Here is an 18569-nt window from a genome sequence, read left to right as displayed (position 1 = left end):
TCTCCTCTCAAGTTAATCTTTCATTTGATGCAATCCATGACAGAGCCACAAAATCATAAATCTTAGGGCTAAAAGGGACCAAAAACATGTAATTTGGTCCAAACCTTGGCCCATGCTAAACAGGTGTATCTCCAATTCATGTACATGCTAATTAAAACTAACAGAAAGTAACCTAAGATGACACACTGGTAGAGAAAACTATAGAACCTAGGAGTCATCCTCCTCCTATTATATTATATTCTTTAAGGGGTCTTTCTAAATAAAATAAAATAAAATAATCTAACAATTGAACATGTATTATAGTTTTAGGATTTAATTTATACCTAACCTTTCACTTCTGTCAAATGGTACATATTATAAGGCCCTCTCTTCAACTCAAGAAGCAAAACTGTGTGTATGGAGTGGGGGAGGGAAAGTCTTACAGAGATCAAAAGCACTTCATGACCACATCTCAGAAAAATTACAAAATAAATCATTCCTTACTTTATTACTACTTCAAGCTAGAAATTATGCCCTTTGGGCATATACTCAATGGGTGTGAAAGATAGTTTATTTATTTTATAAATTACATAAGTAGCTTACAAAAATAAAATATAGTAAAAAGCTAAGGGAAAACAATGCAGAAAAGTCAAAATGAATAGGTCCAAATGAAATGGATCATATTCACTACCATTCTAATAAAACAATCCTACAATTTATTATAAAAATTGTAAGCAAAACACTAAATTTATGTTATAAATTCAATTTATATTGTATTTAAACTAAAATTATATTGACATCTGTTAAAACTATGAGACGAAAAGTCCATCTCACTTTTTATGATCACCACACCAGCAATGAGTGCTTCAAAACCTGTACTTTAAAACACAAGAATATCAATGTGTGATGTGAAAAATAAGTCTGATTAACAAGTTAAAATATTTTTACTACTATATGATTAAAAAAATAGATGTTTCTCTTAATGCACTATATTTAAAAATTAAAAGAATTTTAAGGGGGAAGTAAAACTCGCTGTTAAAAGTGAAACAAAAGGCTAAAGTTGAAAATATTTTAAGAGGTAGCAATTCAAAATAATAATGTAATCCAAAGGTCCTTAACACAGTGAAGCAGTTAAATTCTAATTTTAATTTTGGTCCCAATTTGTTACACTGAGGGTAGTACTGTATGTCATATTTTTTAGTTTCTCCTCTGCTTAAATGGAGGAACAGGGTTTTTTTTTTAGAGGTATATTAAGGATTACTGAGTTTAAGCTTATATTTGAAAACAATACTACTACGTAAGTCTTAGCAGCTGGATTCTGGATTTCTTCTGCAAAGCTGCCTTTAGAATAAATGACACATGGAAAAACAGGAGCAACTATGTATTACATGAAAGATTTTGGTTACCGATGAAAAGCGGAGTCATGCTAACTAAGGATCTTAAATTATTAAAAAAATTTATCTTACTGAAACTTGACTAAATAAGTTTTTAAAATACTTTCTATTACTTTGTTATAATTGTATACAAAAAGAATTCATCTAATATTAGGTTTTTCTAATATTAAATGAAAATAAAAGGCTTTTAGGTAAAAATTAACTTTATTAAGAAAACTGATACTCATTTCTCAAAAAAGTTTTTCTTATATTACAAAACTGATAAAGAAAATTAAAAAGTAATTGAGTCAATTTAAGTCATAAGTAACTGGAAAATATGATGTGAAAGTTTAAATCACCAAATATGCTAAATACTAAAAATAAAAATATTTCCTAATTTTTTTCAACTATTGCTAACTAAAAAAATCTGGCAAGTTCCCCTATAAGCCAACTGTATAACCCTCCATAACAGTAGAGTGGGGCTAAGCATAAGTGTTTCCCTCTGATTAAATATAATAATGCAAATAATATTACTTGGTTTTTCACTTTTAAAATTCTTGTATGATTAATCATGGAATTTCATGATTTATGAAATATGATCAAATCCAAGATTTATTTCAAGGTCTTAAGTAGCTGGAAGAAGTGGTAAAGCTCAATTAATACATACTCTTAAGACCATTCTTAACTAATTTTCCTACTTAAAACACAGTATTTTTTTGAGGCATCTGGCATGCTTTTTGAAAAAATAAATAATACAAATAAAGAAAATAGCTCTATCATTTAATCTTAACAACCCTTTGAGGTAGGTGCTGTTATTACCCCATTATACAGATGAGGAATTGAAAGCACAAAAGATTAAGTAACTTACCTAAGTTTACAGCGTTAGTGGTAAAGTTGCCATTCACACCCAAATAGCCTGGTTCCAGAATCCATATGCTTAACCACTATGCAGATTACTGGCACCCACCCAGACCCACTGAATCAAGGATAAATCCCAGGAATTTTCATTTTTAATAAAGGCATCAGATTACTTTTATACTATCTAAAGTTTGAGAACCACTGACATAATTTAGGAAAAACTGGCACAGATAAAGTTAGGCCTTTTATAATACACACAAAAATGTAAATCCAATACACCATGTGACTATCTACAGTGTATAATTTAAATAGGGGTGGGATGATCATTTTCTTAAAGTGAGGTATAGATATTAGATGTGTATATAAATAAACTTGGATTTCTTCTGAAGCAGATAGGCAGACAACTTTGATTTCTAGCTTAGTTGAGGTCAAAACAGGATTCACTTTAATTCATTAGGACTTTAAAACAAAACAAAAACAAACCTCACAATTTAATCCCTCTATCTTTCTAACTAAGCACATTTTACTGTCAATTGAAAAATGACCAGTCCTTTGGCAAATAGATCAGGTTTTGTGAAAGGGATCTAATATCTATCCACCAACAGTTTCATTATTTTAAGCAATAAGGTATTTTAGAATGAATACTATGAAGAAAATCTTCTAGCTAAACATTTCTATAAAGTATTTTTATGTTTAGTATTAGAAATGTGATACTTAAAACAACTTGGATAAAATAATTTGCAGAATCTGAGGGTGCTCAATGTCACAATGCTACAGCTTTTGGGAAGGAAATAAATTCACTCCTGTATTTACATAGTAATCAGTCTTCTTACATGTGGGGAGTTTTGAGAGTCAAAACTAAGTTTTGCATGTAATAACAAAGTTTACTAGTGACTGATACTATCTCCTATTCTGTGCTAATTTGAAGCAAATGACCTATTTCCTAGGAGATAACTGCCATTTTCTTTATGAATAATACCATGGTATTCAAAGTGTAAACTAGGTATAAGGACCACTGTTCTCATAATCTCATAAGTCTATCTCCCACCCCTAGCATCTCTCCCTCCTTCCCTCCCTCCCTCTCTCTCTCAATATGTACTTTTGACCTAAGTTTCTGAGAGTGGTAAGCAAATGGTCAGTAACTGACTAAAAGCATCACTTAAAATAGTGTTTTTCAAACTTTACTGCACACAAACAAAAATGGTCAACACACACACACACACACACAGACACACACAATCGAAACCAAAGTTTCATGAAACAATATTACTCTTACCATATTTGACACACTCTTTTCTATTTTCTTTTTCTTTTCTATTTTAACTTTATTAGCTTAAAAAAGAAATGCTGGTCATGCAATCCACTAAATTTATTTCATGCCTCACTAACGAATACCACCATCTGCTTATTTTAAAACACTGTCTATGCCACTTTTTACATATAAAAGTCTATCTACTATACATAGGAATGGATACAAATATCAACATTGGGCCATATCTGTTCTGAGGTAAATACTCCCAGGCGAGATTGAGAGATTGAGGGAAAAAAATGAGACAAATAATAAAGGGTAGCATCAGTGGAAAATGACGATATACTATTATAGCTTTAAATAACATGTACAGACAATGGTAGAAAGGCCTCAAAGTAAACAGTAAGTACACATTTTTTATTGACTATGCTGAAACCAAGGTTACCTTATGTGAAAAAAAGTAGAAATGTTTGTAAATTATCCTAAGAATGTCATTAAAAATAATCCATTTTAAAATACTGAGGGAAAAATATTAAACTTTTACCAATTAGTAACTTCCTTAAAAACACTTCTAAAAATCGGATTTTTACTGAAAAATAGATGTGTCTTCAGTTTTGGATATATGTAACTGTCAAACTCACATTACATATTATCAATATTTTCATGGTTATTACTCCTTTATTTTCTTCTTTACTTGCACTGAGACTAACAGAAATTCATTTTAACATCACTTTTATTTTTTGGCTATTAAGTATTAGGTTATAAAACATTTGAAAATGGACTGGACACACTAATACAAAGGAAGTTTTAAAGAAAAAATCATTTGTTGAAGAAAATGTACCTTTTATAAAATAAAACAAAAATATTTAATTAGGGTGAGATTCTCTGCTCATTCTTATACCAGTTTCAAACAAAAAACTCTACACAAAATCATATGGTAGTCATGTAATTACTTTTTCCTTTTTGCAGAAATGTTTAAAGACCATTCAATTAACCTTTACTTAATATTCTCTTTAAAGTTCATATATAGCTAAGAGTTAAAAGTTTTGTTTTTCAAATTAACAAGTCTACCATTGCTATAGTGCCAGAATAAATGAAAATGTATTACCTAGGCAATATTATCATGTACATATTGTGAGTTGTTCTTGGAAGACTTTCATTTACACATTTTTATATATATTTCTATTAAACTACTTCTACAAAACAGTATAGAATACAAAAAAACCACAGAGATTTTTGACTATCAAGAGACAAACATAGAGGTAAAAAATTTTGAAATACGAGCAGATTAACTCATAAATACTAGCTATGTCTGCAGTTGCAGGGAAAAAAGTCATAGTTGGAAACATTTCATTTAAAGTATATGTGCTACAGTGGAATTTACCCAATCTCTAGAAGAACCATATAAACATTGAAAGAAAAAGTAAACTAAAAATTGTTGAGACAAAAATTGAAACACTTACCTGAAATTCTGGTACAGTAGGTGTTTTTATGACAGTTTTCCTCTTCTTTGTGACTGCTTTTTTAGATATGGATTTTTTTCCTTTCAAGATTAAAAGAGAAAAGCTTCATAATGCTGTTGCTAGCAGCACTTCATTAACAACAAATTACATAGAACCTTGAAAGTTAAATTATAACAGACGGATTCTAGTGAGTCAAATAAAAATGATGAATCAAAACAAGCCCCAGTAAAAGCAAACATTAAACTATAACCACTTGTAACAGACAAATTAACAAACATTGTTTTCCTTATATAAGAACTAAACTATTACAATCTCCACAGTGCACAGTATCAGACTTTATTACAGTAAGATTTGGCAAAAAAGGCACATCATTACTAGTCAGTTAAAATCTAATTCACAACTTAGAATGTGGTTACATAAGAAAAAAACCTTACCTTTAAAAATAACTTTTGTAGTCAGGAACTTGCACAGAACTATGCTCTGAAGACTATGGCTTTTAGCCAACCCAATGAGAAAATCCTCTCAGTAGAGCTCAGGAAACAAGGATTTTCCCATCCCTTAGCTCTGCACTCACCTAATCGTTCTTCAAGGGCTGCCTCTGGCAGTATTCAATAACCAATTGTAAAACAAGGTAAACATCTCCCTTTAAAGTGCACCTAATTATTTGTGCAATCAGAAATCACTGGGAAAAACAAATCTACATCCTTAAAGAAATCCAAGTCATAGCACAGATTGAAGAATATGAATCTGTGTATTTAAACTGACAAAGGAGGTGTGTGTGTGTGTGTGTGTGTGTGTGTGTGTGTGTGTGTGTGTGTACACACTCATACATGCACATAACTTCTTATTTTTAGTAAGGATCATGTTAAAGTAAATATGTTTTTCCCCATTTGAAATTAACAAAATCAATTAATAAACTGGTTAATTATTCAACAAACACAACATATAGGGGGGCACTGTACAATTTATGGGGACAACAAAGAATTATAAAATGGAAACCCTGTCTTCCAGGAGCCTACAATCTATATAAGGGAATAAAAATTAATTGGAAATACTTGAAAGTTAATTTTAGTTCACAATCATTTCAAGGCTAAAATCAATTTAAATGTTACTATTTTTCAAAAGGGAAAATGAGTAAATACATAAATTGCTTTGCTCTACATATACCCCTATTGCTCCTTTCTAAACGTTTTCCTATACAAATAAGATCTTACATGAAAACAGTCAATCTGATCACAACATTTTGTTCAAGTTGTAGGCACAATTCCAGTTTACAAAATAATTGTATTTTATTTTGTATTCCTTTTAAATCATATCACAGAACTATAATTCAGATTACTAACTCTTGGTTCAATAAAATGCATATACTATACTTGGCTATTGCAATTTTGATTTGCTGAGGTTATCATGGGTTTTACCATCTTGTTCTAATAAGTATAACCTGCTGTCATTTGACATTTGTTCTTACTTAAAATGACCTAATATATATATTTTTTTCTCATCACTGTTATTTGCTTCTGTGCTTACACGGTACATATACCAAAACTAACTCTTACAAAAATAGGTAAGTGGATGGGCTGCTTAAAACAATCAATGCTCAGGGAAAAGTGATTCAATTCTTGGTATCTCTATAATACAGCTAGTAAAACTGATTTCTAAAGTGGGTGCAATAGGCACCTCTTGAGGGGATGCATGAATCTGAACACCAGGATGTCTTTGTTCTATATACTACCTTCACCATTTTTTAAAGTTCATGGGAAAAGATTTAATGACCTTACTGATCTACAGCTGGGAAGGCCATAAAGAGAGCAATTTGAAGGAAATGAAATTCTCCTTTAATCTCCTCCTCTCCTCTCCCCCCACCCCCACACCCCAGCACTGCTCTAATTAGCTTTTTAAAAATCATTTGATTTTATATTTATTTAAATGCATAACAGTCGTCACTCTTGATATTTCCAATGAATTTCATATTGTTGTCACATAGGCACTAAACTCAGGTATTAAATTCTCAGTTTACTCTAGCAGCCACTATATTTGAACGGATTAAGAAACTGAGGTGGTAGTTACTGGGTATTTTCTTTCACCATGTCATTAGGATACTTAAATGTTATTAAGTGACTGGAGGTAGTATTGTATAGTGGTTTTAAGCTTGAGTTTTGGAACTAAACTACCTGGGTTTGAATACCAGCTATAAACCACCTACTAGATGTAAGACTTTGAAAAAATTGCTTTATTTTCTTGTGCAGTTTCTTCATCTGTAAAACAGGGATAATGATATTACCTACTTTGTGAGAACTAAATGAGTAAAACCTATAAAGAGCTTAGACTACTGGTAGACACATGGTTAAGCAATCAGTAAATGTCAGTTGTTATTATCTGCCTTAGCTAAGAGTCTAAATAAAATATTTAACCTTCTTCAAATTATTTTATTAATTTATGCCTTCATCCTAATTCTTCTTGCTCATATGTCCTCTGTACTACCACTCTACTTTGTACATATCAATTAATGTAACACTTACCATACAGTATTATAATGATCTGTTTCTCTTCCTTAATAAATTATGGATTATTGATGACAGAAATCACATTATTCATTTTGTATTTATAGCATTTAGCATACAGTAAGTTATGAGAAATGATCCTTAAATACAAGAATCCTACTTTTCATCATAAATTTCACCAGTCTGGGGATAGGAAAAGGGAGGCAGGTTTATTTCTGAGACGATTTACTATCCATCCGAGACCATTTTATACAGGAAAATATCGACAATGATTTTAAATAATTTTCACAATTTACCAGTTTCACAACTAGGCGTGGCAGTAGGAAAACATTTATTGAGAGCCCACTGTGTATCAGACATTTAGTAAGGTGATTTTATAAATTATCTCGTTAATTCTGAAAACAACCCTCCAAGGTCGGCAATCTCCTTTTAATGTGGGATTACTAAAGATCAAAAAGATTATTTAACTTACTCAAGTGTTACACTGTAAGTAAGCACCACAGACAGGGATTCTAATGCCAAAGTCCAAGCTCTTTCCATTATGCAATTTCAACTTCTCAAAAATCATTTATTGATTCCTACCATCTGCCAAGCACCATGTTAGAATATGCTTTGCTATTCCAATTAATCTTTGCAATGACACAGCAAGTAGGTATTACCTAATTTTTTACAGATAAAGAACTGGCTATAAACAGATAAATAAATCGATGGAGGACCTGTAGCTAACATGAACCGGAGCATGCATTTGTACTAGATCTGTCTCACTTCAAAGCTGTGCTCTTTTTATGGTAAAATACTGCTTTCTTCCAAACTTTCTGCAGGGATGCAGGGATGTAATCTGCTTCTGACTGATTTCAGAGCATTCCTTTTTATTAGGGTTAGAAGATTTGCATATTCACGATAACTTAATACCTTCAGTTTATCTACTCATAAAAATAATTTGAATAAAAATTTCATGTATTCTTCAATAAAACTCATCTCTTCCTTTTTACTAAATACTTATTTTTAAGATGGAGCATGAGATACTACAAAACCACACAGCTTTTTCTTGGTAATCTGTTTTTGTTCCAGGGCAAGAATACACACGACAAGTGACACATTGCCTCCCAGTGGGATTCCACCATCCTAAATCACCTGGTCCCATAAAAGTGAATGTAATTCTCAGATCTAGGACTGTCAGAGGTCAGTTTAAAACATACACAGAATTTCAACTTAATTCTTGAGCTTAAAACACAGACGTGAGCAAAAAGTTGAGTGTTAACTTGTACCTGGAATATGTATAAGGAAAACTTAATAATATGGCCTAGTAATTAACGTTACAAGTACAACCTAATGAAGCTTTTAAAAACTATGCTTAGAACAGCTCTAAAAAAGAAAGCCCCTCTTAAGAAAGAAAAATATAACTAAAAATGTATTTCATACTATAACTTAGGCACAAAATTCTATTCTTCTAGAGTGTGAAGATACACCTGTTACTAGAAAAATGAAGGTGATTTTACAAATTATCATCCCCAATACAGCTCCTCTTTCCTCATCTTTACCTCTCTCCTTCACCTGGCTGGCTGCCCTACCGGTCTTTGCTCCTTGGCCCCTTGGATTATTCAGAGACTTCCACTTCAATGTCCTCCTAGATTTGGCCTTCCCATATTTAAGAAATATCCCAACACATTCACTACTCTCTTAGTGTTTGCATTTTAGGAATCATAAGTGATTAATGACATTAATCATTATTAAAAGTAAAAAAACCCAAGGACATTTATATTATTAACTAGTAAGTGCCTAGAATGTGAAGCCCCTACTGGAGTCTAAACTTGACTTTTATTTACTAAATGTGCATATCTTGAACTAATATTTATATTCTACAGAAATTTCTGGAATGTTCTATCTCTTAGTAAGCAAGTTGGCCTTAACAAAACAGTTGATTGTCCTTCATATGAACAAATTTCTCATCATACTGACAATTTTTAAGCCATATGATATAATTCAATAACTGTTGAATACCTATTTCCATTTTCCCCCTTTAATATAGAATACTGAATAAGTTGTCAAATTCTGCTACTTGTTGTAACATCTCTCAAAATGTTATTTTTTTCTGTCAATGTGATAGAAAAGTCACACACAATCATTCCTCATCTGGATTTAGAATTTCTTCTTTCTGAAGTTATCTTCTACCCCTTCATCTAAACCCTGCCAGTTTTTTTTTAATAGGTCTTTAATGATGCCCTAATTATCTTGCTAGATCCTTTCTCCTAATCTTGCCACTTACTAGCTGTGTGACCTTGAACACATTAATAACTTCTCTGTGTTTTTTTAATCTATAAAATCTATATAATGGGGAATAATAACAACATCTACTTTATGGAATTTTTATGAAGGTTAAAAGAGACATATGTAAAAAGGCTTAGAATAGTGCCTGGCACACAGTAAGTGTTATATGATTCACTTTTGTAGAGGTAGGATGGGGTGGAGAAGGCATTAAAATAAAGGGACATAGAGTCCAGTTTATCCCTTCACTCTCCTATCTTGGGATCTCGAGTTGGTCCTCTAAGTTTTCCCCATAAAAACACACATAGTTAGGTTCTATAATGCTATCAACACAGAACTATACAACCTTTTCACAAATATGGGCCTGGATGTAATCAAATATTGTAGACTACATTATTTTCTCAGTCATTCATTACCTATAAACCAGCTCATTGCTTTTTACACATTTGATAAATCTTATTTCATGCTCATTTCCTTGCACTGGGCTCCTGATTCAAGTATTTAACATAGCACCAACTGCCCAGAATGGCTTATTCTTGTCACTCAAACAGCTTCTAAAACCTCAACTTTTCCTTAAGTTTTTCCCCGTGCTAATTTTTTCAGTGACATTTGGCTTAATTATACCTCCAATGCTTTTGCTCATGGTGTTTTTCATCCATCCAATCCCCGTTATTCTACAAAGCCCTTCATCCTTCGTGAAACCTTCCCAGACTACTACAGCACAATTTACCCTCTACTTAACATTTTATTGAATGGTCTTTATTATATACTTAACAATTACTAAAATGAGTTTATTTACCATTCTGAATCTTAGTTTCTTCACCTATAAGAGAATAACATCACTTGCCTTAATCAGTTTAGAGAAACTACCACAAAATGATTTGGTTGAAAATAATGACCAAGTGAGGAAGGGAAAAAACCCTCCAAACCAAATAGGCTGATATGAATAACTTAAAGTACCATAAGCTTTTTGTAACAATTAATGTATCTTTAATAATTTTTGTCTGTTTCTTCAGGCCTTATAAAAAGTCCTCTAATTTCTAAAATTTCTAATTAATTTCAGTCAACTCAACCTGCTCTACACAATCTATCATAGTAGAGTATTGAAAACAACCAAAATGTCCAATGAGGAGGTTGGTTAAATAACTATAAAATACACATAACAGAGTCCTATACAGTCATTTGAAATGATGCTGCAGAAATCTACTTATTGCACAAAGATGTTCATGGTATATACTATTACGTGGGGAAAAAAACACAGATTGTAAAATGGTTACGTATAGATCATATTAAAAAATATAAATGCCTTGAAAAGGATATGAAAGATACATATTAAGGGGTTAACGTGAATTTTATCTGGGTGAACCATATTATGTGTGTGCATTTATTTAGTCAGTAGATTCCTACATGATGTGTCTATCACTGTGCTAAGTGTAAGGATGCAAAACCAGAAATAATCCTTCTGTCCTCAAGAATGATATAGAATATTGAGAAACAAAGCAAAAACAAAAAATAGCTAACCTGTGTATAGTTAAAGCCTAGGCTTTTTGGTCATTTGTATGATATCACCATTTTCCAAACTATACCCAGAATGTTCAGTAATTCTACGACACAACTTCATCAGGCTACAGAGAAACAGATCCAAGCCCATTATGGGAGAAAAATAATTTGCTTTGTATTTTTATCTGCCTAAGTCATGTATTTCACATTTACCTGGACAGAACTTGTACAGGAAGAGTAACATTCCTCCCTGTTGAACAAAACAGTATGTTCAATTTTCATACAATGACTAGTTAATTACAACATCAAGAGGTCATAATCAGGAGATCAATGATTCCAAAGTTGGCCATAAATTCAACTTCCAGTGACAAATACAGTTTCCCATTTTAAGTAATAAACACTGCTCTCTATAATAAATACTGTAACAAATGTAGTACCTTATAACAAACTAATGATCTCAAAATTATTAGTCAGTGGTTTTTCCAAGGTTTATATTAAGTAAGCTTTTTACTATTACAGGAAACTCTGCCTTTCAAGAAAACGGACTTAGTCCTAAAATCAACTCTATGATGACAAGATACACATTCAATATATGTTTAACTCCATTTTTTGGGCAACTGGTGTATAAATATTTTCTAATCTTCCTACTCTATGTAAGGTAATGCTTGCCTTCTCAAGAGCACTTTCATCGATAACTTACTACACTTTTGAATTTACTGCTATGGAAATTACTCAGTTTAATTTTAATGAAGGCTAACAAAAGAATGTTACAGAATAGAGGGGAGACAATCACCAAAATAAGTTAGAAATAAATGCAACTATTATGAATAAATCTTATAAATATTATGAAGGAGAATTATCTGATGCTGTTAAGTATGTACAATAAGGAAAATTCTGATGTTTTTCTATTCCATGTTTCCAAGAGTAAAGAACAGGCTAAAAATGAAGTCAAAATTTAAAAAACAGAAAGAAAACTCCTATTCTGAACAATGGATAAAAATGCTTAGAAGTTGCAAAACTGCCTCATATGCACTAAAATTATCAAATCATTTTCAACCAATTTGTCTTTGTGCCTTCACTAAAAATCATCTCCCAGCACAATAAAAAGGTTTACTAAATTTGGAGAACTCCACCAAAAAGAAAGCCTGTAGTAATCAACATAAAAGGGACCAGACTAACTACAGGTAGACTTGAGTCCACCCTATGTTAAGGTTCATGAATCAGTCATGGATGACACAGGTTATACCAAAGTATATTCTACAGAATATACTTGAAGAAAAAACTCTGTGTTCAAATAAATGTGAAAAATACTAGGTTAAAGGAAACTAAACAGCTTTCTTTTCTTCAAGACTTTCCAGAGTCCTTAATATACAGGCCCAGAATCACTTATCCACAATTCTCAAGTCCAAAAGATTATGAAAACTAACATTTAAAAAAATAATTTATATGGTAGCAAAACCTGACCTGAACTGTTATGAGGTTCTTTATAGTCTTCATCTCATTTAATATGAGTATTCATATATTTTCTGTAGAAATTATGTGTTTGATTACAGGGGCTGTACCAAGCTCCAGAGGAATATTGCTTAATAAACCTAAATACATAATGCCCTTCTAAAATCTGAAGATTTCTGAATTTCCAAATGTATCTCGTACAAGAATTTCGTGAAATGTATTGTGGACCTGTACTAATGCACAACGTGAATCTCTGAGAGGAGTATTTCCCAAACCTGTGACTATGGAGCTCACTTTTTAAAAGAGTGAGAAAGGAAATACTTGATTAGGGTATGCCCCAAACTGACTATGTATAAAAGGCCACAATATCTCATACCTGAGAAAGGAGCCCAGAGCAAAGCCTCAGAGAGACGAGTGTACTGAAAATGATGTAAAACAAATGTTTTGTTGTTGTTATAACATTTTATGTAATACTGTACTAACGGTAAGGAGTTTAGTATCTGATATATCTACGAAAGAGAATTGGACTATGCTTACCCATTACTAACAAGGGAGAGAGAAACTGTACTTGCCACATCCAAGTATTTCTGTCACTAAAGATTGACTTTCTAAAATTTGCTCTGAAGATAAAAATGAGTGTATCAGGCAAGTGCATTATTTTCTTCTATTTCGTGCCTGTAAGCTTTCACTCCTCAACTGAACAGACACAGAGAGAGTACATAAGTACTTGCTGAATTTGCTTCCGAGTTTTTTCATTCACTTGTCTAATACTGAACATGAAACTCCCATAAATTTTCTCTCCGATCTACATTCTGAACTTCCATTTCAAAAATGTAGCAACACAGCCACAGCAATCTTGAGAAATAAGAACAAAGCGGGAGGTATCACGCTACCTGACATCAAATCATACTACAAGGCTATAGTAATCAAAACAGTACGGTACTGGCATAAAAACAGACACATAGATCAGTGGAACAGAATAGAGAGCCCAGAAATAAACCCATCCATATACGGTCATTTAATCTATGACAATGGAAGCAAGAATTTACACTGGAGTAAAGATAGTCTATTTAATAAATGGTGCTGGGAAAATTGGACTGACATGTGCAAAAAAATGAAAATGGACCACCTACTTACACCATGTACAAGAACAAATTCAAAACGCATTAAAGACTTAAATGTAAGACCTGAAACCATAAAACTCCTAGAAGAAAAAATAGGGAGTAAATTTGCAGACATTACCTTGAGCAATATTTTTACTGAGATATCCCCTCGGGCAAGGGAAATAAAAGAACAAATTAACATATGGGATTACATCAAACTTAAAAGTTTTTTCACAGCAAAGGAAATCATCAATAAAACAAAAAGGCAGCCTACTGAATGGGAGAAGATATTTGCCAATGATATATCCGATAAGAGGTTAATATCCAAAATTTATAAAACATTCATTCAACTCAACACCAAAAAAACAAACAACCCAATTAAAAAATGGGCAGAGGATATGAAGAGGCATTTCTCTAAAGAGGACATACAGATGGCAAACAGGCATATGAAAAAATGTTCAACCTCACTAATCATTAGGGAAATGTAAATAAAAACCACAATGAAATACCACTTCACTCCGGTCAGAATGGCTATCATCAAAAAATCAACAAACAACAAGTGCTGGCGAGGCTGTGGAGAAAAGGGAACCCTGGTGCACTGTTGGTGGGACTGCAGAATGGTGCAGCCATTATGGAAATCAGTATGGAGATATCTCAAAAAACTGAAAATGGAACTACCGTATGACTCAGCAATTCTACTCTTGGGTATCTATCCAGAGAAACCCAAGATGCTAATTTGAAAAAATATATGTACCCCTATGTTTATTGTGGCACTATTCACAATAGCCAAGACTTGGAAACAACCAAAATGCCCATCGGTAGATGACTGAATTAAGAAACTGTGGTACATTTATACAATGGAGTATTACTCAGCTATAAAGAAGAATGAAATCGTACCATTTGGGACGATATGGATGGACCCAGAGACTATTATGTGAAGTGAAATAAGTCAGTTCGAGAAAGACAAATACCATATGATTTCACTTATATGTGGAATCTAAAAAACTGAATGAACGAGCAAAGTAAACAGAAATGGTCTCAGAGATATAGAGGAACAACTGATGGCTGCTAGCTGGGAGAGGGTGGGGATGAGGGAGAAGGGGAAGGGATTAGACAGCATAAATATGTAATTACAATATTGCCACAGGGATATGAAAGACAGTTCAAGGAATATAATTAATAATGTTGTAAATATTTTGTAGGGTGTCAGATGGTCACATGTCTTGCTAGGGCCACCGCATCATAGATGGGGTAGAGGCTTGATCACTACACTGTACACCTGAAGCTGATGTTGTATAATATTGTATGTCAACTATAAGTGAATATATATATATATATTGTCAGGGGACGTGGAGTACAGTGTGGGAGTGGAGTCAAGGGAATTGTAATAGATACGTATGATATTAGGGGGGGAAGTGGGGCGGCAGATTGGGGGAGGAGGGTTGTCACCTCAAGGGGTAAAAAGTATAACTATTGCACTGTGCTGTACAGCTTAAACTAATTCTAAAAAATGTGTATTTCACAAAAAATAATAATTTTTAAAAATGTAGCAACACTTTATTTCCTTACAACATAAATTTGTTTTAATCCAATCCTTAGCAGTTAATATTCTTATTCTGCTAATGGTATGGTCTGTATAGGAGCTACATCAGTAACTATTTTATTTTATAAATTAAGTCATAATTACCTTTGAACACATGAATAGTAGATCATAAACACTTAATAAAAGGTCTTAGGTAACAATGACATTAATAAAACAAAAGTACATATTTTAGAATTGGAAAACTTTTCAAATTTAAAAATATTATTTAATATTTTAGAGGTTAATATTTCAAAGAGAACTTGCCAAATCAATCAAACCAAATTTCTGCAGCCTAATGAATGGCTTGTAAAATTTAAAAGGCTCATTTCTGCAAGTTATTTTTAAAAATTATAGCTTTTCATTGTTTGGATCAATGTGAACCACTTTGCAATTTTCAGTTCAACAAATTAAGCCTGTTCTTAATAGAAAATTTTATACTTCTTTATCAACGATACATTACACATATACTTAAAAATACTTAATTGTATTTGATGAAATAATAACTAAGGTATAATAGCAACTATATCAGCTGAACAAAATTCACTCCCTTATTTGCCTACTCATTATCAAATTATTGTCAAAGCTTAACTACCTTTGTTACTACTGAAGAAAGGAATAAAAACTGAAATCCACAAATAATGATGATAAACCACAACTCAGTTTCAGTAAACAATTCAAGTTTTTCCCAGTCAGGCAACTTTTATTAGGGTTAATAAATGAAGTTAATCATCAGTTTTTTATCTCACCTATCAATAAATGAGGCATTTAAAGTGATTAAAAGGCAAAGAATAGGAAAAAAACAAAGCACCTGAGTAATTAAAAACCAGAGCAACCAACCACTGAATACTTTACTTATGATTTTTTGTTTTTATTGTTTAAGTAGGCTTGTGACAAATACATTGGGTATGTAAATTTGGTGTAAGACAAGCTTACAAATCTTTTTATAAAAATATGATTCATGTCTTATTTGTTGATATAAGTCTTTCTTTAGATTTCAAAACATTTTTCTGGATGTGAAAATATATACACATTGGAAGCAGAGTGCTGAAAAATATATGATGTGAGAAAAAAACTGAGACTCAGATAGATAACCTGACTTGCCTTGGTTTAAGAAGATGGTTGCTATGAACGTTAGTCCTGGGAATGCTATCTCCTGATAGTTTTTTTCCATTGCATTGTACTGCCCTTACCCAGGGGAAAAAAACAAAACAAAACACTTCTCATCAGTGATGGAAAGCATCACTTATGGAGAAACTAGTCCAAATAAATGTAAAAACATGACGTCCAAAGATTTGCAACAGAGAATTAAATTCAAATGTAGTGCACCGGTATTTTTTTGTGAGTAATAAAACCTCTTCTGCTCTGGGTTTTAATCATGGGGAATAATATAAAACTTGACCTTTACACACACACACACACACACACGCTTCATCCTGTTCATCAGAGCCTTTCATGATGCCTAATTGAAAGAACTGAATTATACTTAAATGTAATTCTCACCCATTCGTGTTGGCTTACCAGATTTGTGCTTCTTGTGTTTTGCTTTCTTTTTGATGATCAATAACTTATTCTGGATCTCAGGTTTGTAAGACTTGAACACAAGAGAATGAAGACCTTCGCGCTTTCTCTGTAAGTTTTCATTCAAAACATCTTTCAATTTCTTTTTTTTCTTTTTCTTCTTTTTTGCCCTCATTTTAGTTAGTTTGAGTTTCTTGTGGCTCTGCAGTGACTGCTCTAACAGAATATCCCTTACAACTTTGTGGCAATTAATTTCTAGATGATCACTGTGACTTCCATTTACATGTATTTGGCAAGATTTTAGAGCATTTTCCTTTAATGGACTGGGTTCAGGATTTGCTCTGGAAGCTTCACTGTATCTTTCCTGATTTTCTATAAACCTTATTTCCCCTGGACTGAGAGGCTCTCCAAAGTCAGTAACTTCCCCTGGACTCCCTGGTTTCTCTAAATTTTCTTTACAACAATCAGTTTTTTTAATTTCACAGGGCCTGCGAACTCTAATTTCACAGTTGGATTTCACTTCCATTTCAACAGAAATGTCATGATTATCCAAGTTCATTTTATCAGGGTAGCAAGTTGGATCAAATTTAATTTCTTGCTCTTTCTTGAAGGCAGAGGGCAAGCTTTCTCTACCACACCTATGTTCTCCATTGCTTGTACTAAAATAGTCACACTTCAATTTCTCCAGTTTAATCCGAGGTACTCTTTGTATTTTAATGGGTGGAATTGGAAATTCTGGGGCCTGAAAAGGTCTCTGCTTGTAAATCCGTACATCTGCACCACAGAACTGTGGAAAATGTACATAAGCATTCTCCAAATAATCGTAACCAAGGATAACTTCCCTGCATTCATGAATAGGTTGTCCAAGTACAGCATCTTGAACTTCTTTTTGTGTTTCATACACAAAGTCACAAAGACCCTTAAGTAACCACACTTTCTGGTGGAAAGGTAGTTCATGAAAAGGTTTTTCTTCCAATGGATTAACTCCTCCAAGAACTTTAAAAAACTGAGGACACAACCCAAGTTTTTCAGCACAGTTATTGGGATTTTCAGTCTGTCCTACAGCAGTGTACCACTGCTGTACTTTCTGTCTCAGTGCTGCTTCCCAGGTCCTATAAGGCAAAGTAGGTCTTCGATGTAAGGTAGGTCTGCGATGAGGAGGACTTAATAGAGAAGTCATTATTTTAGATAGAAAAGCATTACACTGAGGCATCAGAAGACAACGTTCCAATTCGTAAAAGACTATTTCTGGCAAATTTAGAATTTGCTGAGCTAAACAAAGGAAATGCCCAATTGCTGGAATTTCCCACATGGTCTCCATACAAGTTGGAGCTGCTTGAGCTAGAAGTTTTCTTTCCCATTCTTCAATTTCCTTTTGACTAGCTTCTTCTGCTTCTTTTCTTTCCTGCTCCCGAAGCCTAAAGAAAATTTAACAGAATACACTATTACTGTTTAGAGTAGAGAATACCATAAAGTACTAAATTTTAAGTATGTCTTATTTATCTTTAGTCAAAAAAGCAATTGGCTGTTCCAGTTTTCAGTATCAGTACAAAGTGTCCCATTAGACGTACCATTATTTTTTTTCAGATGAAAATATACACATTTAACTTTACCATAAGTTTTATTGATACAGGGTTATCACTGACAGTATTGTCACATAAAGTAAAATTCTTCAACTTGTGCATCAACTTCAAAATAAATGAAAAAAATTTCAAAGCATGTTTAA

At 32.7% G+C, this 18569-nt stretch overlaps 1 protein-coding gene across 7 annotated transcripts in view; it reads right to left on the bottom strand.

The window, feature by feature from the left end:
• Nucleotides 1-18569, bottom strand: part of BRD10 (bromodomain containing 10) — a 109567-nt gene that overhangs the window by 45903 nt on the left and 45095 nt on the right. For all 7 annotated transcript variants that reach the window (XR_002126475.1, XM_019664736.1, XM_019664737.1 and 4 more), the window contains 2 exons: nt 16844-18261; nt 4923-5002 (listed from right to left, as the gene is read on the bottom strand). Coding sequence is in view for 6 of the 7 variants with exons in the window: in XM_019664736.1 (XP_019520281.1) it covers nt 4923-5002; nt 16844-18261 (1498 nt within the window). In the remaining variant the exon portion in view is untranslated. The remainder of the gene's footprint in view (nt 1-4922; nt 5003-16843; nt 18262-18569) is intronic.

Source organism: Hipposideros armiger, unplaced genomic scaffold, assembly GCF_001890085.2.
Source record: "Hipposideros armiger isolate ML-2016 unplaced genomic scaffold, ASM189008v1 scaffold_429, whole genome shotgun sequence".
NCBI classification, from domain to species: Eukaryota; Metazoa; Chordata; class Mammalia; order Chiroptera; family Hipposideridae; genus Hipposideros; species Hipposideros armiger.
Note: the sequence above shows the minus strand (reverse complement) of the source record. Positions and strands in the feature narration are given on the sequence as shown.